Raw genomic sequence first — 20,963 nt, forward strand, 5'->3', positions numbered from 1 at the left:
GTTCTACGATCTTCCCCAAAAGAATACTTTATATGCATATAAAATGTGTGCGTGTGTGTGTGTGTGTGTGTGTGTGTGCGCGCACAGTACCTTTTGGCTAAGTTCGAACAAGCTTAGATCCCATTGTTTGCTCTGAAAAGTCAATCAGGGAAGTAGTTGCCGAGAGCAAGCATTCCGAGGTGTTCGTCACGCTGAACCGCGAACCACTCCCTAGTCCTCCCACCCGACCATACCCCAGGATACGATAACACACATCTCACAACACCACATCTCATACTGACAACGTTATGTCTTCCCTTTCCTCTCCAAAGATAAAAAAAAAAAAAAACACACACACACATTTAAATGTGGCTTTAATGCCCCTCCCCAGGCTGGCTGCTCTGATCGCTGACCTCACTGGCTCCAGATCTGGCTGAGCGCCAGACCTCTCACAAAATGCACAGGCCTCTCCCCGGACCCACAGACTCAGAGTCCTCGGCGCAAGATCAAGGAATCGCTTATTTTAACGAGCCCTACAAGTGAGGCCGATGCACAGCCGTTTGGGAATCCTCATCTCCATTCTTGTTACTGAAAGTGTGATGTAAAGACCAGCAGCAGCGCCTTGTCCTAAACACAGAAACTTCTTTCGTATTTCCCAGATGCAGAAAACAGTGTGTCATATATCTTGCACACAACACACACAGTGAAGGAGCAATCGGTGCAGAGCACCTCCCTAATCTGGAGGCAGTATCTCCAGCAGCTCTGTGGCAGCAACAGCACAATCACCCTTCACACTGCCATTAGTGCCCCTGTGCTCCTCTCACAGCACTGCCCTCCCCCTCCTGTCCCCACTCTCACACCAACTCCCCTGCACACCAAGGAGATGCCCATTTTCAAAAACCATCCTCGATTCACAGGTGCTATTTCCCAACCAAATATAAATCTAAGAAGACTCTGCTTCATAACTCCATGACTTGGAGCTGGAGCCAGCACCAGGATCACCAGGACAGAGGGTGGCCAAGCAGAGGATGGAAACAGAACAAGAACTAATTTAAAATAAGAAATTATGGCATGCTTCCTGTCTGCTAGAATCTGCTCCTCTCAGAAGACTTCAGAAAAGATGGGAAGAACAATCAAGCCCGAGAAGGAGGGCAAGACCTGAATGAGCCTGAAAATAACCTCTGGATACTACAGATTCCTATGCACAGGGCCACCCAGGGCCTTGTGCAGACGCTGACAGGCCAAACATCTCCTTCTGCTGTCACCGAGGAGACACCCACAGGTGAATTAGACCAGAACTCCCACACAAAAAAGAGAACGGGCCTAATCCTCTACAGAAACAAAGAAACAACGAATAAACACCCAGAGACGGGACTGAGGCCCGACCCAGGCCTGAGCCTCAGCTGACCCGGCCATACAATGTCTTGTTGCCCATAGTCCTGGAGGCAGGACAAGGTCTGGGCAATATCCAGATATCCAGGTGATATCCTGAGTGATCACAGTCCCGGAAAGGCAGGTGCTACTGGAGGGACAAAGACAAAAGCGCAAAGAGGTTCCCCAGCTGAACAGTGACCATGTCACATCCATGTTGTACCAACTGGGCATGAGGCTCCACCACGCTAGGCCCCCCACAGCTTTCTCCTGTCCCCACCCAGAGCAGACTCGGCACACCAAACCTGCAGCTTCTGGGAGGTTCTCAGGGTTTCCATTTCTTTCCCCTCTCAAACTTTAGGAGTCTTCTTCTTTAACTAACTGATCAACTCCTCATGACCAGAACTGGAAAAACAAATTCACATCCAGAGCCCTACGTTCAACAAGGAAGTAAGAAGTTGTAGCTCAGTGAAACATAAAGTAAAGACAGGGATGGAGGTGGCCCACTCTCCCTCTACTGGATCATGAAAGCAGACGAGGAAAGAGAACCCAGGTCAGTGTAGGGTGGGGTCATGGAGGCGGGGGGCAGTCTCCCCACCTCCTCACATTATGGTAATAGGAACGAGGACACATGCCGAAGCCCTTTGTAGAAAGAGATATCAGGGGCATTGGTCACAAAGTGGGAAAGTGAACAAATCTTGCATCACTCAGTCCCCCACGAGGCAGCTGGCTCACACTGCGGAAGAAAATAATCATGAACAAATTCAGGTTAGTCATATAAGTGTTGATGTTCTCAATAGCCTACCACATGCTCAAGATATCCTACTCAAAGAATCCCCATTTCCCAGGCATAGCCCCTTTCCCTCTCCCCTCCCTACTTCAGGCCCTTCAGGGTCTCACCTTTAGCAGTGGAGAGAGCCCTGGGCACTGTCACTACCTGCGTTAGAACAAACAGAACTGGTCAGAGCCCCCAGGAGATGAGACTAAAGGAGTAGCTTTGGGGTGGGTGAGCTCCCCACGGGGTCCTGTCTACACTATCCCAGGGTCTCAGGGATCACCCCCTCCATACTTACATGCAGACTGAGCATAACTCCTTTCTCTTCCACCTATGTAAAGAAAATATCACATGAGATGCCACGGAGGAGGCAGAGCCCGAGATCCTAGATGAAACTGATAACCTGGACCACAGGGAAGTTTCCAGAACTGTAACTACAGACCTATGGCAGGATCAGGGGGACATGAAGAAAAGAGATGTCAGGGCTAGACCAACAATTCTCCTGGAGTCTGTCCTCAGCAAGGACCTTATTCTCTGATCTGTGACTGCTGGAAATCAGATCCTATCACCACATTCATCAAGGTGATAAGTTTGCCCTTCACTCTCACAGAGCTTTACTCCAGAGTGAATGTAGCAATGAGCTGCACAGTGGACAAGCACATGTGCATGGATGGCACTTCCCATAAACAAGGCAGGACGAACTTCTACCTGAACTTGAAACACTACAGAAAGACAAGAAAACTCAGAGCACTCCCCTTCCGTACCTTGGCTCTACCTCCTCCATATGACAGCTCCAACCACCACAGCACTGATGACCACAAAGGAAACCAGACCAGCAACAATGCCCACCATGGGAATGCTGAGCTGAGGAGGGGACTCTGGGAAGAGAGGATAAAGTGAGGGCCTTGACTCCAAGGTCTCAGCCTCAACCCTGCTGAATTTTTCCAGAAGGGCTCCTGAGTTCTCCAAGTTTGGCTCCATACCCAGGTCTCCCCCTGTCCTTACCCCATTTCAGCATGAGGGGCTTGGGCAACCCCCCATGCTGCACATGGCACGTGTATCTCTGCTCCTCTCCAGAAGGCACCACCACAGCCACCCACTTCTGGAAGGTCCCATCTCCCCCAGGCCTAGTGTCCACAAACTCCGGGTCCTGGGTCAGGTCCTCCCCATCACGCTGCCAGGTTAGGGTGATCTCCGCAGGATAGAAACCCAGGGCCCAGCACTTCAGGGTGACATCATGGTCAGAAGTGGGGTAGTGGGTGATGTGTGTCTTCGGAGGGTCTGAAGAGAAGGGTCAGAAAATTAAGGAATTTTACAACTGTCTCGGGCCACTGAGGCAATTCTCACGTGGCCATCTTGAGGATGGACAAGAGAGCTGGAATTGGGGAAGGGAGCAAAAACCCAGACACCAGCCTAGACACATAATCTCTTCTTGTTTGAAAAGTTCTAGAATTAGGGTGAGACGGCCCACTGTAGAAGGCAGGTTTCTGAGAACAGAAAAGAAAGGGATTTCTGGTCCGGACCTGGCTGGAGGCCAAATGACTCAGAATAGGTGAAGTCAGATATCCCAAACACATGGGTGTGGGGCAGAGAACAAAGCCTGAGAAAATCCCCCAAGGTTCCCAAAGCCACCGTGAGCCAAAGGGAAACGCTGATCAATTATTTCAGAAATGGTCTCCTCCTCCATCCCTGGAGAGACTCTATCCTTTAACAGTCTCTAGGAGAAAGACAGACCCTTTGGGGGGTCTCTCTGGGACCGGATCTGAAAACCCGAGCAGTCAGTCTCCCAACACAGGGGAGGGCCATATACTGCTGTGGATCCCAGTTCTTCCTATCCTCTTAGGAGGCCTCAGCTGGAGGGGAAATCGTGGGAAGCCCCGCGGCCCCTGGTACCTGTGCGCAGCAGCGTCTTGTTCCCCCTCTCCAAGTACTTCCGGAGCCACTCTACGCACGTGACCTGCAGGTCGTTCCTTTGATGCTCGGCTGCTCCGGCAGCCTCCCACTTGCGGCGGGTGATCTGCGCCGCCGTGTCCGCCGCGGTCCAAGAGCGCAGGTCCTCGTTCAGGGCGATGTAATCCTCGCCGTCATAGGCGAACTGCCAGTATCCTCGGAGGAGGCGCCAATCGGGCCCCACTTCGCAGGAAGACAGCCACTGGATGGTGTGAGACCCTGGCCCCGCCCCCGAGGTCAGCTCCGCCCTGGAGCCCCGCCCCCTCCCCCACCCCGAACCCCAGGGCTTAAAGCCAAAACTGAATGGCGGGTAAAAGTGCCCGCGCGCTTTTCCCGGGTTTGGAGACGGGCGGGTCCCGCGGCCTCAGGGTGGTGCTCGGACCCAAAGACTCGGGCAACCCCGGGGATGGGGTCGTGACCCGGACCCGGGTCCGCGTCACTCACCGGCTTCGCTCTGGTTGTAGTAGCCGCGCAGCGTGTTCAGGCTAAGTCGGAAAGTCTGTGCGGTGTCCTTGGCGCCCCGCGTCTCCTGCTCCCAATACTCCGGCGCCTCCTGCTTCAACCACTGCACGCGTGGCTCCATCCTCGGACTCGAGGCGTCGCTGTCGAACCGCGCGAACTGTGTGTCGTCCACGTAGCCGACTTCCAAGTACCGGGGCTCCCCGAGGCTGGGCCGGGACACCGCGGTGCCGAAATACATCAAGGAATGGGAGCCTACGGACAAGGAGGGTTTGAGACCCCGCCCGACCTGCTCCCGGCGCGAGGCCCGGATCCCAGGTGGAAGCGGCCAGGGGCGCAGGGGGTGGGGGGATCCGAGTGGGGGAGAGCAGGGAGGAATCGGGGAGGGGCTGGGAGGACTGCCAGGGTGGATGGGATTCTGGGGCGGGGGCGACAGGCATTTTCCCTAGGGCCCCGCGTTCCCGCCGGACGGTCCCCTCGCTCCTGCCCCACAGATGCCCTTTCTTCCCGACCCCGCACTCACCCGCGCAGGTCTGGGTCACGGCCAGGGCCCCCGACAGCAGCAAGAGGAGGGTTCGGGGCATCACGACCCGCATCCTCAGGGTCTGGAGAATAGAAGTCCCAGCGGGTCCGTGGCCAGGACAGGCCAGGGACCGCGGTGACGCTGATTGGCTTCTCTAGACACAGGACAAGCAATGGGAGTGCGAACTGGGGCCGCGTCATGAGTATCCAGGCAAGAAGACCTGGCACAAGTTGAGAGAAGTGAAATGAGCGCGGGGTAGCGGGGAACTGGGCTTTCCCGCCCCAGACCTATCTCAAGCCCGGGACTTTCAAAGCCAGTCTTTCCCAGGGACCCGCGACTTTGCCCGGATTCCTCTCACCTACACAGAGCGCTCTTTGTCACCCTGAGGCCTGCCCCAGGGTCTTTCTGAGGAAACCAGGGAAAGACACCAGGTTGGGATCAGCCCCGTTTTGTCCCTTTCCCTTCTGAAATCCCTCGACCTGTGCTGAGCTCCTAGTCCTTACCTCTCCTCCGGACTCCTAAAAGAAAACTCGCCCCCAGTAAACTGGATGCCAGAGAGTGAGCTTGCCTGGGAATGGAGGTGGAGGGACATGGATTTTCTCTTTACACCTGAAGTTGTGGTTCAAAGCTCCAGCTAGAGATTCTCATAGAGATCAGTTTCTTTTCTTTTCTTTTTAAGGTTTATTTATTTTGAGAGAAAGAGAGAAAGCAGGGAAGGGGCAGAGAGAAGAAGAGAGAGAATCCCAAGAGGGCTCTGTGCCGCCAGGGCAGAGCCCCATTCAGGGCTCGAACCCACAAACCCTGAGATCATGACCTGAGTTGAACCCAAGAATCCAACACTTAACCGTCGGAGCCCCCCAGGTGCCCAGGAATCTAATCTATAAAGTGATTTTGCCCCTTCCTACGGAAATATCTAAACAGCATTGCAATCAAGACTCAAAAAGCTTCTAAGTTGTACTTTCTCAGCTCATCTGTGTCCCAGCATTTTTTTTTTTTTTTTTTTTTTTTTTGGTGGTTGAAGTGAGAAGAAATTCAGTTTACATTTAATGACACAGGTAGATTGAAAGTAAAAGGATGTTTTTATATAGTAATACAGGTTATATGGAAACCAAAATTAAAAGCACAATATTATTTATAGTTATTATAAAGAAAATGAAATACTGTGTATACATTTAACAAAACACATAAAGGATCTGAATGCTTAAAATTACAAAATGCAATTAAAAGAAATCAAATTAAATAGAGACATAATGTTCATGTACTAGAAGAGTCAACTTAGTAGAGATGTCGATTCCCTCCAAATTGATCTATAGGTTTAATGTAATTTTTGCCCCAGCAAAGTTAGACCAGCTTATTCTAAAATTTATACAGAAAGGCATAGTACCTAAATAGCTAATGCACTCTTGAAAAAAAGGGATAAAGTGAGAAAAGTCACTCTATTTGATGTTGTCTTATAATATAGCTGCAGTAATTAAAACAGATTTTAATTAACTGGCAGATAAATAGACATACAGATCAATGGAACAGAAGAGAAAACCCAGGAATAGCGCCCCCACACACACAAATATGCTCAGCTGACTTTTGAAAAAGGCACAAAAGCAATTCAATGCAAAAGGATAGTCTTTTCAATAAATGATGCCAGAGCAATTGGACATCCATAGACAAAAACACATAAGCAAACAAAAAAACCTAAATCTCTCACCTTATAATATGAATTTAAAATGTATAATAGAACTTATATATAACATGTAAAATTATAAAATTATTAGAAAAATAGAGGGGCGCCTGGGTGGCTCAGTTAGTTAGACGACCGTCTTCAGCTCAGATTGTGATCTCACAGTTTGTTAGTTTGAGCCCCATGTCGGGATCTATGCTGACAGCTCAGAGCCTGGAGCCTGCTTCAGATTCTGTGTCTTCCCCTCTCTCTGCCCCTCCCCTGCTCACACTCTGTCTCTCTGTCTCTCAATAATAAATAAATGTTAAAAAAAATTTTTTTAATCAATAAAAAATAAAAAGAATCTTTGAAATATATTTTGACTGTGGTTATAGATAAACAAACACACATATATGATAAAATTCCATAGGATTAAGCAATTCTGGCAGCGGCAGTCCGCGCGGCCGAAGCAACATGGTCTAAGTCAGAGTGGTGGTCATGGTCCTGGAGGTGGCAAGAAGGATGACAAGGAGAAGAAAAAGAAATACGAACCTCCTGTACCAACTAGAGTGGGGAAAAAGAAGTATACAAAGGGACCAGATGCTGCCAGCAAGCTGCCACTGGTGACATGTCACACTCAGTGCTGGCTAAAATTACTGAAGTGAGAATTAAAGACTATCTTCTCATGGAGGAAGAATTCATTAGAAATCAGGAACAAATGAAGCCTTTAAGAAGAAAAGCAAGAGGAGGAAAGATCAAAGGTGGATGATCTGAGGGGGACCCCAGTGTCAGTAGGAAGCTTGGAAGAGATCACTGATGACAATCATGCCATCGTGTCCACATCTGTGGGCTCAGAACACTACGTCAGCACTCTCTCCTTTGTAGACAAGGATCTGCTGGGAGCAGGCTGCTTGGTCCTGCTCAACCACAAGGTGATGCTGTCATATGGGTGCTCACAGATGACACAGATCCCTTGGTCACAGTGATGAAGGTAGGAAAGTCACCCCCCGGAAACCTATGCTGATGTTGGGGGGTTGGACAACCAAATCCAGAAAATTAAAGAATCTGTGAAGCTTCCTCTCACTCATCCTGAATATTATGAAGAGATGGATATAAAGCCCCCAAGGGTGTCATTCTGTACGTTCCACCTGACACAGGTAAAACCTTATTAGCCAAAGCATTAGCAAACCTAACCTCAGCCACTTTCTTAAGTGGTTGACTCTAGGGGTGCCTGGGTGTTTCAGTCAGTTTAAGCATCTGACTTTGTCTGAGGTCACGATCTGACTTTGGCTCAGGTCATGATCTCATGGTTCATGAGTAAGAGCCCCACACTGGGCTCTGTGCTCACAGCCTGGAGCCTGCTTTGGATTCTGTCTCCCCCTCTTTCTTCCCCTCCCCCACTTGCACTCTGTTTCTCTCTCAAAAATAAATAAACATTAAAAAAAATTGTTTGTAATAATTTTTTTTAAAAAAGAGTGGTTTGGGGGCGCCTGGGTGGCTCAGTCTGTTGGGCGTCTGACTTCAGCTCAGGTCACGATCTCGCGGTCCGTGAGTTTGAGCCCCGCGTCGGGCTCTGGGCTGATGGCTCAGAGCCTGGAGCCTGCTTCTGATTCTGTGTCTCCCTCTCTGTCTGCCCCTCCCCCATTCATGCTCTGTCTCTCTCTGTCTCAAAAATAAATAAACCTTAAAAAAAATTTTTTAAAGAGTGGTTGGCTCAGAAGTACCTGGGTGATGGGCCCAAACTCCTTCAGGAATTGTTTCAAGTTGCAGAAGAACATGCACCATCCATCGTATTTATTAATGAAATTGATGCCATTGGAACAAAAAGATAGACTCAAATTCCAGTGGTGAGAGAGAAATTCAACGAATAATGTTGGAACTGTTGAACCAGTTGGACGGATTTGTTTCAAGGGGTGACGTGAAAGTTATCATGGCCACAAACTGAATAGAAACTTTGGACCCAGCACTTATCAGACCAGGCCACATTGACAGGAAAATTGAATTCCTCTGCCAGATGAAAAGACTAAGAAGCCCATCTTTCAGATCCATACAAGCAGGATGACCCTGACCAATGATGTAACCCTGGACAACTTGATCATGGCTAAAGATGACCTCTCTGGGGCCAACATCGAGGCAATCCATACAGAAGCTGGTCTGTAGGATGAAAGTAACAAATGAAGACTTCAAAAAATCTAAAGAAAATGTTCTTTATAAAAAACAAGAAGGCACCCCTGCGGGGGCTCTACCTGTAGCAACCACATTTGCCTTCCAGGAAATGGTTGGGAATGTGCCGACTCCTCGGAGGGATGGGAAAGTTGCCCAGAGGAACCCATGTTCTAGTTGATCTTTCTTAGCAAAACCTTCCATATACCTTTTTAAGCGTGATGCGTAGGAAAGTGATGTGTGGCGTGTTGGCCACATGCAGTGCTCTACTCCCCAAAAAGCGAGCTCTTTCTCAGACAAAAAAAAAAAAAAAAAAAAAAGGAAAAGAAAAAAGAAGAAAAAGAATTAAATACAGTTAAAACCTTGGATTGCGAGCAACTCATTCTGTGAGTGTTCCGCAAGACAAGCAAACTTTCTAATAAATTTTAACTCGATAAATGAGCAGTGTCTTGCAATACGAGCAGTATGTGACACTGAACATCACATGATCACAACTGAGCCAATGGTTCTCTGTCTCTCTCTTCATTGGATTGTGGGTGATCATCTCCCATGGCGGATGCTCGGTCTCAGGCCACGGTGTTTGGCAGAAATCAGTGATTTTTCAGAACGTTGGAAGGTGCCCACAACTGGCACTAGTGTATTTTTTGTCACTTCAAAGCACCTATGGACAGTGCTTTGCTTTTCCAGATAAGAGTAAACTTAGGAATGCTTTGCTTCATTCTAGGTCAGGCTGCCTGCAGATATAGACCCTTTCCCCTGCTGCCTCACTGCCAGTTACATTATATACGGTATATGCCAAGGGTTTATTAATATTGTACTGTAGTCAACATCCATGTGAGTGTATACAATGACCCCCTTGCAGAAAAGGATTCCTTTGAGCCAGTAGATAGCAGTAATTCCCTTAGTGATAGTGAAAGTCATCTGATACAATCACCTTCCTCTCTCTTGTCTCCCTCACACCAGCCACAAAGGTTTTCAAAGGTAAGTGCAGGTTAATTTGTTTATTTTTCTTTATATTTTGTATTTTCTTTATTATTTTATATTGTATTACAGTATTGTAATCATTTTTATATGAATATTTTTGGGATGTGGAATGAATCATCTGAGTTTCCATTATCTCTTGCGGGGAAATTTGCTTTGATATACAAGTGCTTTGGATTATAAGCATGTTTCTGGAACGAATTATGCTCACAAACCAAGGTTTTGCTGTACATACACAGATGAATGCAAGTAAAACTGGGGAAATCTGAGTAAGAACAGTGGATTGTATCAATGTTAATATCCTGGTTTTAATATTGACTACAGTTTTGTGAGGTGTTACCATTGAGGAAAACTGAGTAAAAGTTGCTCAGGACCTATATTATGTCTCATAATTGCACGTGAATCTTCAGTTATCTCAAAGTAAAAAAAAAATTTTAAGAAGCACTTGCAAAAAAACAAAAACAACACAACTCTCATGGCTCCAATTAAAGCCCAAATTCTTTAGTTTCATATTCCCATCTCCTTAGAAAGAGACCTCAAATCCCCTTTCAAATCTCACCTTCCACAAGCCTTCTGCACACACTGCCTTAATAAATTGGATATTCGCGGGACACCTGGGTGGCTCAGTGGGTTAACTGTCCAACTCTTGATTTCAGCTCAGGTCATGGTCTCACAGTTCCTGAGTTCAAGCCCCACATCAGACTGCACTGACAGTGCAGAGCCTACTTCTGACCCTCTGTCTCCCTCTCTCTACCCCTTCCCTGCTCACTCTCTCTCTTTCAAAAGTAAATAAACATTAAAACTATTTTTAGGGGCGCCTGGTGGCTCAGTCGGTTAAGCGTCTGACTTCAGCTCAGGTCATGATCTCACGGTCTGTGAGTTCGAGCCCTGCGTCAGGCTCTGTGCTGACAACTCAGAGCCTGGAGCCTGCTTCAGATTCTGTGTCTCCCTCTCTCTCTGACCCTCCCCCGTTCATGCTCTCTCTCTGTCTCAAAAATAAATAAACATTAAAAAAAAAAAAAACCTATTTTTAAAAAAATAAAAAACTAAGGTTCAAAAACTGAGAATTAGGGAATAGAAGAAAATGTTTCTACTTTTCATTTTCCTGCTGTTACCATTAAGGAACTGGAAAGAGGGGTTGCCTGGAGGAAACGGAAACCTCAGAGACGGCCCAAGCACCCCTGAGCTCCCCTGTCCTCCAAATAGAAGACTTTTGGACAATAACTAAGAGGATTGTATAACAATATTGAGTGAAAAAATTAATTTTTTGAGAGATGAATGCTGAAGTACTTAAGGGATAAGGGTCTTGAGATTGGTAAGTAATTTTCAAATATTTCTGCAGAATTACAGAAATAGAATTTATTGCCAAAAAAGAAAATAAAATAAATTTTAAAACCTAAAAAAATAAATACAATTTATTACACATATGAGGAAAATATTAAATTGACTAAGTCTAGGGTGCTAGGGACTATTCTTTCAAACTTTAGGTACATTTGGAAATTTCACAATAATCTGGAGAAAGTTGTTCAAATCGTTCATAAAGACCTGGGACATGTTCACAACATAATGTGGAATGAAAATTAGGCATCGAAGTGTGTGTGTGTGTGTGTGTGTGTGTGTGTGTGTTACCAAATCCAAGTTCAGCTGCTGGTAGCCTGAAAGATCCTTACTTAAGAGATGAGTTCTGATTGGAAAGGAATTTGAGCTTTATCCAGGAGGCCAGTAACCCAGGGAGAAGGAAGACTCTTGACCAAAAGCCAACTCTAAGGTTTCTGCCTGGCCCGGGGGTTTTGAAAGGGGTTCAGGGTACTTAATCAGCAAAGGGAATGCAGTGGCCTGCAACATTTCTTAACCACGTGCAGACTGGATGGGGTCAGTTCCAAATAGTCTCTGTGCAAGGGGTTTGTGTGAGAGTCTGGTTCTTGTTGCATGATGTGCAGGAGGACTCTGTTCTTTCTGCAAGAGAGGGCCAGGTCTACAGATAACAAAGGGAGGTCATGAAATCATTTGTGTGACCTAAAAAAAAAAAAAAAGAACAAACATTTTGCTAAAAGAATTGCTAGACTAATCAGAAAGCTGAGGCAGCTTCTAACAGACTTGCTGGCCTCTGCAGCCTGGGAAAGCTCTGGTCCTTCATTCCTCAAGGCCAACTGTCTGCAAAGCTCCAAGAAAATCAGTTAAATTAGTTCTGTTACAGATCAAGGGCCGTAGGTCAGCAAGTAAGGTGTGTGTTAAACTTGAAGTAAGCCCTTAAGACCGGCTAGAGTGACGATACGTGTTCTGTGTGCAGGTGTCAGTGTGAGTGACGGTGTCTGTGTATTGGTGTGTAGCAGTGTGCATGTCTGTGAGTCAGTCTGAACGTGCATTCACTAATTCATTCACTCAATAAACGTTTTAAATTCAACAATCAGGCACTTGCAACACAATGGAGATACAGCTGTGAACAATCAAAATCTCTACTCTTGTCCTCTTGTAAAGCTTATATTCTCGAGGAAGGGCAGACAATAAACAATGAAATATACTTTAAAATGTGTATCAGTGAACAGGGTGTGAACAAAGGCAAAGAAGGCAGGGGTCAGAGGGAGGCGGGAGGGACAACATGGGGAGGCTAGTGCAGGGAGGGCCTCTCAAAGAGGACATTGGAAAAGAATGTCAGGGAAGGAAGTGCTGTCTGAGAGATATGTTTTCAGGCCAGGAAGGGCAGTGAAGGCTCTGAGGTGTGAACACCCTGGGCGTGCGGAAGGAACCAGGCAGTGGAGGGCCTGGATATGGGCCCATCACACAGACACAGCCGAGCAAACTGTACATTCACTGGCAAGGGTCATGCAGATGAAAGGGATTTTTAATGTAAAATATTTTGAAGAGATCATTCAAATTCATTCCAAAGGCTTACAGTAGGAAAATTTCCTCCCTTCCAAGAACCCAGGGGCCCCGGTCCCCTGCCAAAGATGCACAGGTCGACCAACTTCTCATGTATCCTTCCTGAGAAAAAGTTATACAAATGTTATTGTGGGCATCAAGAAAGAGTACTGAAAAGAAGTAGGAAAAGGAAATGTTTCTTTTCAGTTTTCCTGGGTGTTGTCATCAAGGAGCTGCAGAGATGAGTCATAGCGGGGAGGTGGAAACCTCAGAGACGGCACAAACCTCAGAGATGGCACAAGGCTCCTTGAGCTCTCCTCTCCTTCAATCCCTGCTCCATTCCTGACCTTGACACCTGGGGCGTCCAGTGCTGCTCAGAAGCTGATTCACGCCCCTGTTGAAGATGCCCAGCCTTCAGGTCAGCCTTTTCTGAGCAACTTACAGCCCAAACCCTCCCAGGCTGCTCAGTGCAGCAGCAGCGCCCCCGTGTGGTCACAGAGATGAGGACCCAGCTCCCTTTCTCTTGCTCAGCCAGGACCTCCCAGGGTCGCCCTCTGCTCTCCCAACCAAAATAGGGCTTTGAACACAAGAGTTGCCCCTGTCCGTGTCAGGCTTGGGTGCAAAATGTTTCCCCAAACCCAAAATAACCTAGATGTTTCCACTGAGTGCCCATTGGTTCTGCACGGCATGGCAGAAGGTCTCCAGGCGATAGCAGCTGGTTCCCAGGTCTGGGATGTACCCCACAAAGAAACTGGGTGCCCTGCTCCAAAGATAGGACTTAAGATTCCTAAGGCCCTGTCACTTCTGCCGCTGCCTCTGAGGCTGGACTCAGTTCAGTAAGTCTCAGAACGCGTCATGAAAGATGAGAGGCAGAAGTCTGCAGTGCACTGGGTCTAGAAAAGGGAGGATGCTCCTGGGGAAATGAGGCTAGGGTGTAAATAAGGACATCAGAGGGGAAGATGTTACAAGGAGGGAAGAAGGAGTCAAGGGAACGAGTGGCACGGGAAGGGCTGGCCTAAGGAACACCTGTTTGTGTTTACAGAGGGCTCTCTGGGTACTGGACCATAGAGAGTGAAGGGCAGATGTGGTGCCAGCCCTGTAGGGACCAACCCTGATCCCAAACTCCCACTCCCTGTGTTAATATTTCATGACCAGGGCTGAGCCCAGACCAGAGCAGCCAGTTGTCACGGCCTTCAGTTGTCCCTTCCTCCTCTATGACGAGCAGGGGCCTGCACACCAAGCTGAGAGGCCCCTGAGGACCGTGTGTTGAACATGCAGTGTGGGCTGGACACCAATATAGGCTACAAGTACATGAGCAATAGGACCCAGGGTACTGACCACCCATTTCCCAGTAACAGTCCCTACACCTTCCATAACTCACCGCCGAGGAGTCTGGGGTCCTGCACTTTTCCTCCCTGGTGACCCAAGTCCCCAGACCCTCAGACTGGACCCCTCAGGCCCTGCTCTCTGCTACCCCACAGACCCTGAACTGAGAAGCTCATGCTGCTTCCCCAGTCCTAAATCTCATTTCTACCCTGACCAGTGACCCAAAACCTTGGCGGTGCTATAGACTGTGCCCCACCCCCCAATTCATATGTTGAAATCTACTCCCCAGTGTGATAATATTGGAAGGTGGGGCCTTTGGGAGGTGATTAAATCATGAGAGTAGAGCCCCACGAATGGGATTAGGGTCCTTATAAAAGAGACTTCAGAGAGTGTGTTGTTTAAGGCACTCAATGTGTGGTATTTTGTGACAAACGCTCAAGCAGACCAAGACAAGCTCCAAAACCAGCCCCCACTCAGCTCTCTCTTTCAGTCCCAGACACACTTTAAGGAATCTGGTCACAGGATTTATTCATTTCTTCGCAAATATTCAGTGAGTGCCTCTGTGCCAGGCATGATTCTAGGCCTGGTAGTCATTTAATCAAAACAGACAAAACACCTGCTCTCCTGACATGGTCTGACAGGAAAAACAGACAATGAATAAAAACATAATAAGAGTATTACTGTGGTATTATATACTATGTGTTCCTGTTACGTATTGCTAGGTAGCAGTCCCAAATAATCCCTTTTCAGTAGCTCTCATTCTCTGCATTCACTGGGCTCAGCAGGAAGCTCTTCGGCTCCCTGTGACATGGTCTAGGGCTGTAGTCATCTGGAGGCCCAGCCAATCCAGAACTTTCAAGAGCATTCTCTTATGAGGCTGCAGGCAGTACTGTCATCAGCTGGCAGCTTTCTGGGGCTACTGGCAGGGTGATCTAGGCTCTCCTCCACCTGTTCTCCACATGGCTTGGCTGCTCCCAGCTCAGCACCTGGGTTCCAGGAGGGAGTGTTTCAAGCAGCCAAGTCAGAAATCACAAGCCATTTTATGTCAGAAACTCAGAAATCAAGCCGTATTACCGTCTCATGTTCTAGTCATCAAAACCAGTCATTGGGGCGCCTGGGTGGCTCCGTCAGTTAAGCAGCCGACTTCGGCTCAGGTCATGATCTTACGGTCCGTGAGTTCGAGCCCCACGTCGGGCTCTGTGCTGACAGCTCAGAGCCTGGAGCCTGTTTCAGATTCTGTGTCTCCCTCTCTCTGACCCTCCCCCATTCATGCTCTGTCTCCCTCTGTCTCAAAAATAAATAAACGTTAAAAAAAATAATAATAAAAAAAAAACAGTCATTGATGGGGCACCTGGGTGGTTCAGTCAGTAAAGCAGCCGACTTTTTTTTTTTCAATATATAAAATTTATTGTCAAATTGGTTTCCATACAACACCCAGTGCTCATGCCAAAAGGTGCCCTCCTCAATACCCATCACCCACCCTTCCCTCCCTCCCACCCCCCATCAACCCTCAGTTTGTTCTCAGTTTTTAAGAGTCTCTTATGCTTTGGCTCTCTCCCACTCTAACCTCTTTTTTTTTTCCCTCCCCCTCCCCCATGGGTTTCTGTTAAGTTTCTCAGGATCCACATAAGAGTGAAAACATATGGTATCTGTCTTTCTCTGTATGGCTTATTTCACTTAGCATCACACTCTCCAGTTCCATCCACGTTGCTACAAAGGGCCATATTTCGTTCTTTCTCATTGCCACGTAGTACTCCATTGTGTATATAAACCACAATTTCTTTATCCATTCATCAGTTGATGGACATTTAGGCTCTTTCCACAATTTGGCTATTGTTGAGAGTGCGAGCAGTCGACTCTTAATTTCGACTCAGGTCATGATCCCAGGGTCACAAGATTGAGCCCTGCATTGGGCTCTGTGCTAAGCGTGGACCCTGCTTAAGAATCTCTCTCTCCCTGTCTCCCTGCCCCTTCCCTGCTCATGTTCTCTCTCTCTCTCTCTCTCTCTCTCTCTCTCTCTCTCTCAGAAACAAAAGTCATTGATTCAAGAAGAGGGAAATCAGGCCCCACTTCTAGATAGATGGTAAAATATTATAGATGGCCATCTTTGAAAAAGAAACCTTCAAAGTATGTTAGTGATTAGAGACTTAGAGGAAAAAATAACACAAAGTTGACGATCAATGCAAGGTGATGGGCGCCTGGGTGGCTCAGTCAGTTAGGCGTCTGACTTCAGCTCAGGTCATGACCTTGCGGTTCGTGAGTTCAAGCCCCACATCGGGCTCGGTGCTGACAGTTCAGAGCCTGGAGCCTGCTTCAGATTTTGTGTCTCCTTCACCCTCTGCCCTTCCTCTGCTCGCTCTCTCTCTCTCTCTCTCTCAAAAATAAACATGAAAAAAATTTTTTAATTTATTAAAAAAAAAAAAAGACATGTATGGAGAACTGGCCATCATACACTAGGGACTACAGGCTGCACTGAACAAACTCCAATGTGGTACTGAAATGGGAGCTACTTCCTTGCTTGTGTGAGCTTCAGGAGCTCTTGGAACTTCTTTGTCCTCTTGAGAAAAGTGACATGAGCACCCAGTACCCAGATCTTGGTCTCTAAATATCATTCTCCAATAAAAGGAACCAGGGTTCCCGAGAAAAAAAAAAGCTGACTCTATGGCCAAGACAGAAACACTACAGGATGAGCCTAGGATGTCTTGTGATGCCAGGGAGGAAGTGCACCTCCCCCAAAAAAGGACATGTCAAAGGGACACAGGGGCCAATGTGAAAGAACTCCCTGTGAACAGGGCTGGAACAATAGGAGCAGCAAAATAGCCATAGATTGGAACCCAAAATATTTTTTAAAATATTGAGCCCATAGAGATATATATAAATGATTGATACATTTAAAAATGGGGAGAAACGGGTGCCTGGGTGTTTCAGTCAGTTAAGCATCCGACTTCGGCTCAGGTCATGATCTCACCACTCGTGAGGTCGAGCCCCACATCGGGCTCTGTGCTGACAGCTTGGAGCCTGGAGCCTGCTTCTGATTCTGTGTCTTCTCTCTCTCTGTCCCTCCCCCACTCATGCTCTCTCACTCTCAAAAATAAACATTAAAAACGTTTTTTAATTAAAAAAAAATAAAAATGGGGAGAAAAAAGACAAATCTTCCTTACAGAATAATTCCAAGTAACATATGAGAATTCCCTTCCCAGGAGGTGGAGCTTGATTGCCCTCCCCTTGAATGTGGGCTGGACTTCGTGACTCACTTCCAAAGAATAAAATATAGAAAGAAAAAAAAATTACTACTAAATGCAAAGTTACTACTTTATAGTAGAGAAGTGTGGCAAAAACAACTTTAACCAAGTATTTCTAATAAAACCTTGAAGATCACCTATGACAGGAACAAAATTGCCGAGCACGCTCAGTGGACTTCAATATTTCTAAGTACCCCACCTCCACAAGAGTTTCATCTGAAGGACACAGTAATTCATGTCAGTCACCTCAGTCTGCCAATCCACTGGGTAAGCATGCAATACCAGCACACTGGCCTCAGGGAGCTCTGCAGCCCTTTGACCTTGTGGATGATGCTTCCCATAATCCTCTGCTTGTGCCTGGCTGAAGACAGGCTCCTCCTACAAAAGCCAGGCCCAACTCTCATTTGATTAAGTGTCTATTAGCCATAAAGCCTTTTCCCATAAAGGGGCGGGGTGGGGGGGGGGGGGAAGGAGGAGGGGGAAGACTCTATTAAGACACTATGAGACACCCAAGAATAACAAAAATAAATCTACACCGTAACATAAATTTAGGTAATCTAGGGGCGCCTGGGTGGCGCAGTCGGTTAAGCGTCCGACTTCACCCAGGTCACGATCTCGCGGTCCGGGAGTTCGAGCCCCGCGTCGGGCTCTGGGGTGATGGCTCAGAGCCTGGAGCCTGTTTCCGATTCTGTGTCTCCCTCTCTCTCTGCCCCTCCCCCGTTCATGCTCTGTCTCTCTCTGTCCCAAAAAAAATAAATAAACGTTGAAAAAAAAAAAATTTAGGTAATCTAGCTTACATATATTTCCATGATTTCCATGATTTATTTCCATGATTATGAGATCCAAAACTCATTCAATAGATTTGAGCTGACTCAAGTAGCAGACTTTCTTTTATACCAATTCTCACAGATGAACAAAACCCAAATCCATAGACTCTATTTTAACTCGGGGTTTAGGACCACCCACTGCAAAGTATTGGAGGTTAGTCCATTTTAGAGTTCATAACCTAAAATAGAACCTCAGATGCCTAGTTTTCAGAAAGGATATTTTGCTATTAGTGCATCATTTAGATTGTCTTACAGAATTTATTTGTTGTATTTTCTTAATGGCTACTAATCTTGCTTTTAATTTATAAATGTGGTTAGTTTAGCTTCAATGTTATTTGCTTATAGTTTAACCTTATACTGGATAGTTTCCCACAACCATAACAGTAGTTAGGGCCTCTTGTGTTCTAATAATTAAGACTTTAAGGGGCGCCCGGGTGGCCCAGTTGGTTAAGCGTCCAACTTCGGTTCCAGTCATGATCACATGGTTTGTGAGTTTGAGCCCCGCATCAGGCTCTGTGCTGACAGCTCAGAGCCTGGAGCCTGCTTTACATTCTATCTCTGTCTCCTTCTGCCCCTGTCTCTCTCTCTCACAAATATAAACATTAAAAAAATAAGATTTTAAGCCACGCATACACTGCAAGTCAAATATGAATCATGCATAACCTTATCACTAAGAAATATGAAGAAGCTTCTTTTCCTCCTCAAATCCTACCAAAGTTCTTGGCTCTTCCACTTAAAAGTGGGAACATGTCAGCTAATGGGGAATGTGGGGTCTTTGGCCTCATCTAAAGTTGCTTCAGCCACCCCCCCCCCCCAAGTTTGAGAGCCACTGACCTCCAAGAAAGTCAACCTCCCTGTTCCTGGATCCCCATGCTATGGCAAAGGCCATCTTCCCTCCAAATTCAGCATGATGTCACAAAGATAGTGAGCTGGTTAGCAGCTGTCCATCCTCCAGCCATCTTGTCTTCTATTTTTTTCTGCCTGAGAGTCTACCTTTTTCCCAGATGATCAAAATTGGGACCATCCACTCCCTTATGAGGTATCCAGCCACAAGACATTTCAGAACATACTGCAAGAAAGTCAACATGTATAAATGCTCACACCACACATGGTGTGTGAACAGAGCTTTTGTTCTCATGCAGATTTGAAGAAAGGGTTCACGAGTTCAACAAAGCTTGAGACCCGTTACCAGTGTCAGGCTCTTGTCAGGACCTGAGGTTAGAGTGACACAACAGTGCCCAGAACTACCAGAGAATGCAAACCCCTACAACATGTAGTGCACAACAGACAAGAAAAAATGCCATTCTGGGCAGCAAGAGAAAAAGGAAAGACCTTAGTAACCAATACTTAAGTCAGCTATAACCTTTCAAGTCAGAGAGAACTGGGCATGAATTCTCCAGGTTTCTCTACCAACCAGCTGTGGACCTTGAGCACATGTGGCAGAGACGGCCCCAGTAGGTACTCACTGAATGAATCCTGAGGGGAACCCTCTGAGCCAGTTTCCTGACACTAGCAATATAACTTGCCCCTTGCAGAATTGAAATGAGAAAAGATATAGCGCTAGGAAAAACAGCAAGTCCTAGTAGGCTGGGCACCGGTGTTCTAAAGCAAGTTCTGCCTAAACTAGCAGGAATGTTTTCACCTCAAGAAGACTGTCTAGGGCCAGACTGGGAGGGAGGTGAAGACAGGGGCAGGGCCCTGGGCAGGGCCAGTCACTGAAGCGAGGCCAAGGCCTGGAGGGAAAGAGCCAGTTCCTGGTGGCTGTTGGGCGGCTCACACAGCTCCCTGCTACATCAGCCATGGTCCTCCCTCTGCCCTGGCTCTCATGTTGCTGCCGTCGCCTCCTCCTGCCTTCCTGGCCCCTGGGGCCCCAGGGTTCCTGGAGGTGCTGCTCCCAGAGCCCTAAGGCAAGCACAAAAGAGCAGACCAGCTCCACATGCAGTGAGAAGATGAGGTCACCGCCAAGGGTAAGTAGCACCAAGAGTGGGGAGACCAGGGGGGAGACTGGCATGAAGGAATCCCTTTTTGTCAGTCCTGCAAGTAGATGCCACCCCCCCCAAGTTTGTGTCCTACTTCCCATCCCCAGATCCCCAGCACCTTCCCCACCCCCACCCCACTCTAGACCTCAGGGCTCCCTCTCCCCACAGAGCTCTCTCCTTGCAGAGTCCATGAAGTCCTTGAACAGGAATTTCCCCTCACCTAACAGTTAATCATTTCTTAGTTGGGGGCGGGAGGGGAGTAGGTGAAGGGACTGCCAGTCCTCACCTCTCATGACCTCTCCTTACACAAGTTCAGTTATCGCCCCTGAGCAAACTGCCCCCCAGAGGCCTATCCCCAAGACCAAAATCTACCCTGGCTTCACAGTATAGGTGACCTTAATATAATGGGATCGAAAGGTTAGAGGCAGAAGGCCTGACTTCCAGCAAGCGTCAGCCCCCTACCCTGGCTGATGCTCCCTCCCCTCTGCCCCCCTCACTCAGGGTCCCCGGCCCAGGCCCACAGCTGAGCTGGCCCAAGCTGAAGAGTTGCTGGAGCAGCAGCTGGAGCTGTACCAGGCCCTTCTGGAAGGGCAAGAAGGGGCTTGGGAAGCACAGGCCCTGGTGCTCAAGATCCAGAAGCTGAAGGAACAGATGAGGAGACATCGAGAGAGCCTAGGAGACGCCTAAGCTTTCCACCAGTTCCCACTTTACCTTCCAACACTGGAAACACTACACACCACCCACACTGGGCCTTCGGGTCAGAAACATCCCAGTCCCTCCCAGGTCACTAAGAAAAATGGAAAACACCTCCAAAAAGGGCAGAAATTGGAAAGCAGCAGGGAGCCATGGCCTCTGCAGTCTTCTTAGTCACATCC

The 20,963-nt window shown here is 47.6% G+C and overlaps 2 protein-coding genes and 1 pseudogene across 14 annotated transcripts in view; 2 read left to right on the forward strand and 1 right to left on the reverse strand.

Annotated features, from left to right (window-relative positions):
• Positions 1 to 5,583, reverse strand: part of LOC123609586 (DLA class I histocompatibility antigen, A9/A9 alpha chain-like) — a 592,486-nt gene extending 586,903 nt beyond the window's left edge. For 2 of the 13 annotated variants that reach the window (XR_006717837.1, XR_006717836.1), the window contains exons 1-7: positions 5,058 to 5,582; positions 4,520 to 4,743; positions 4,019 to 4,294; positions 3,131 to 3,406; positions 2,890 to 3,003; positions 2,424 to 2,456; positions 2,251 to 2,287 (exon numbers count right to left, since the gene is read on the reverse strand). Coding sequence is in view for 3 of the 13 variants with exons in the window: in XM_045500698.1 (XP_045356654.1) it covers positions 2,897 to 3,003; positions 3,131 to 3,406; positions 4,019 to 4,294; positions 4,520 to 4,743; positions 5,058 to 5,257 (1,083 nt within the window). In the remaining 10 variants the exon portion in view is untranslated. Of the gene's footprint in view, positions 1 to 336; positions 2,087 to 2,250; positions 2,288 to 2,423; positions 2,457 to 2,889; positions 3,407 to 4,018; positions 4,295 to 4,519; positions 4,790 to 5,057 lie in introns of those variants that run through there. The other 11 variants (XR_006717838.1, XM_045500698.1, XR_006717835.1 and 8 more) reach the window with 10 other exon arrangements.
• Positions 5,584 to 7,019: 1,436 nt separating this feature from the next.
• Positions 7,020 to 9,183, forward strand: LOC123609599 (annotated as a pseudogene).
• Positions 9,184 to 19,908: 10,725 nt separating this feature from the next.
• Positions 19,909 to 20,775, forward strand: MCCD1 (mitochondrial coiled-coil domain 1). The gene is made up of 2 exons (XM_045500902.1): positions 19,909 to 20,076; positions 20,590 to 20,775. The coding sequence occupies exons 1-2, from the start codon at positions 19,909 to 19,911 to the stop codon at positions 20,773 to 20,775; spliced, it is 354 nt and encodes a 117-aa protein (XP_045356858.1).
• Positions 20,776 to 20,963: the final 188 nt, after the last annotated feature.

This window comes from Leopardus geoffroyi, chromosome B2, assembly GCF_018350155.1.
Source record: "Leopardus geoffroyi isolate Oge1 chromosome B2, O.geoffroyi_Oge1_pat1.0, whole genome shotgun sequence".
In the NCBI taxonomy this organism is placed as follows: domain Eukaryota; kingdom Metazoa; phylum Chordata; class Mammalia; order Carnivora; family Felidae; genus Leopardus; species Leopardus geoffroyi.

What these genes read in the sequence shown, in the direction of transcription:
- MCCD1 (XM_045500902.1), top strand. Translation starts at nt 19,909, where the DNA reads ATGGTCCTCCCTCTGCCCTGGCTCTCATGTTGCTGCCGTCGCCTCCTC. An exon ending in AGATGAGGTCACCGCCAAGG is followed by an intron (nt 20,077 to 20,589) that starts GTAAGTAGCACC and finishes CCCCTCACTCAG; the next exon opens with GGTCCCCGGCCCAGGCCCAC.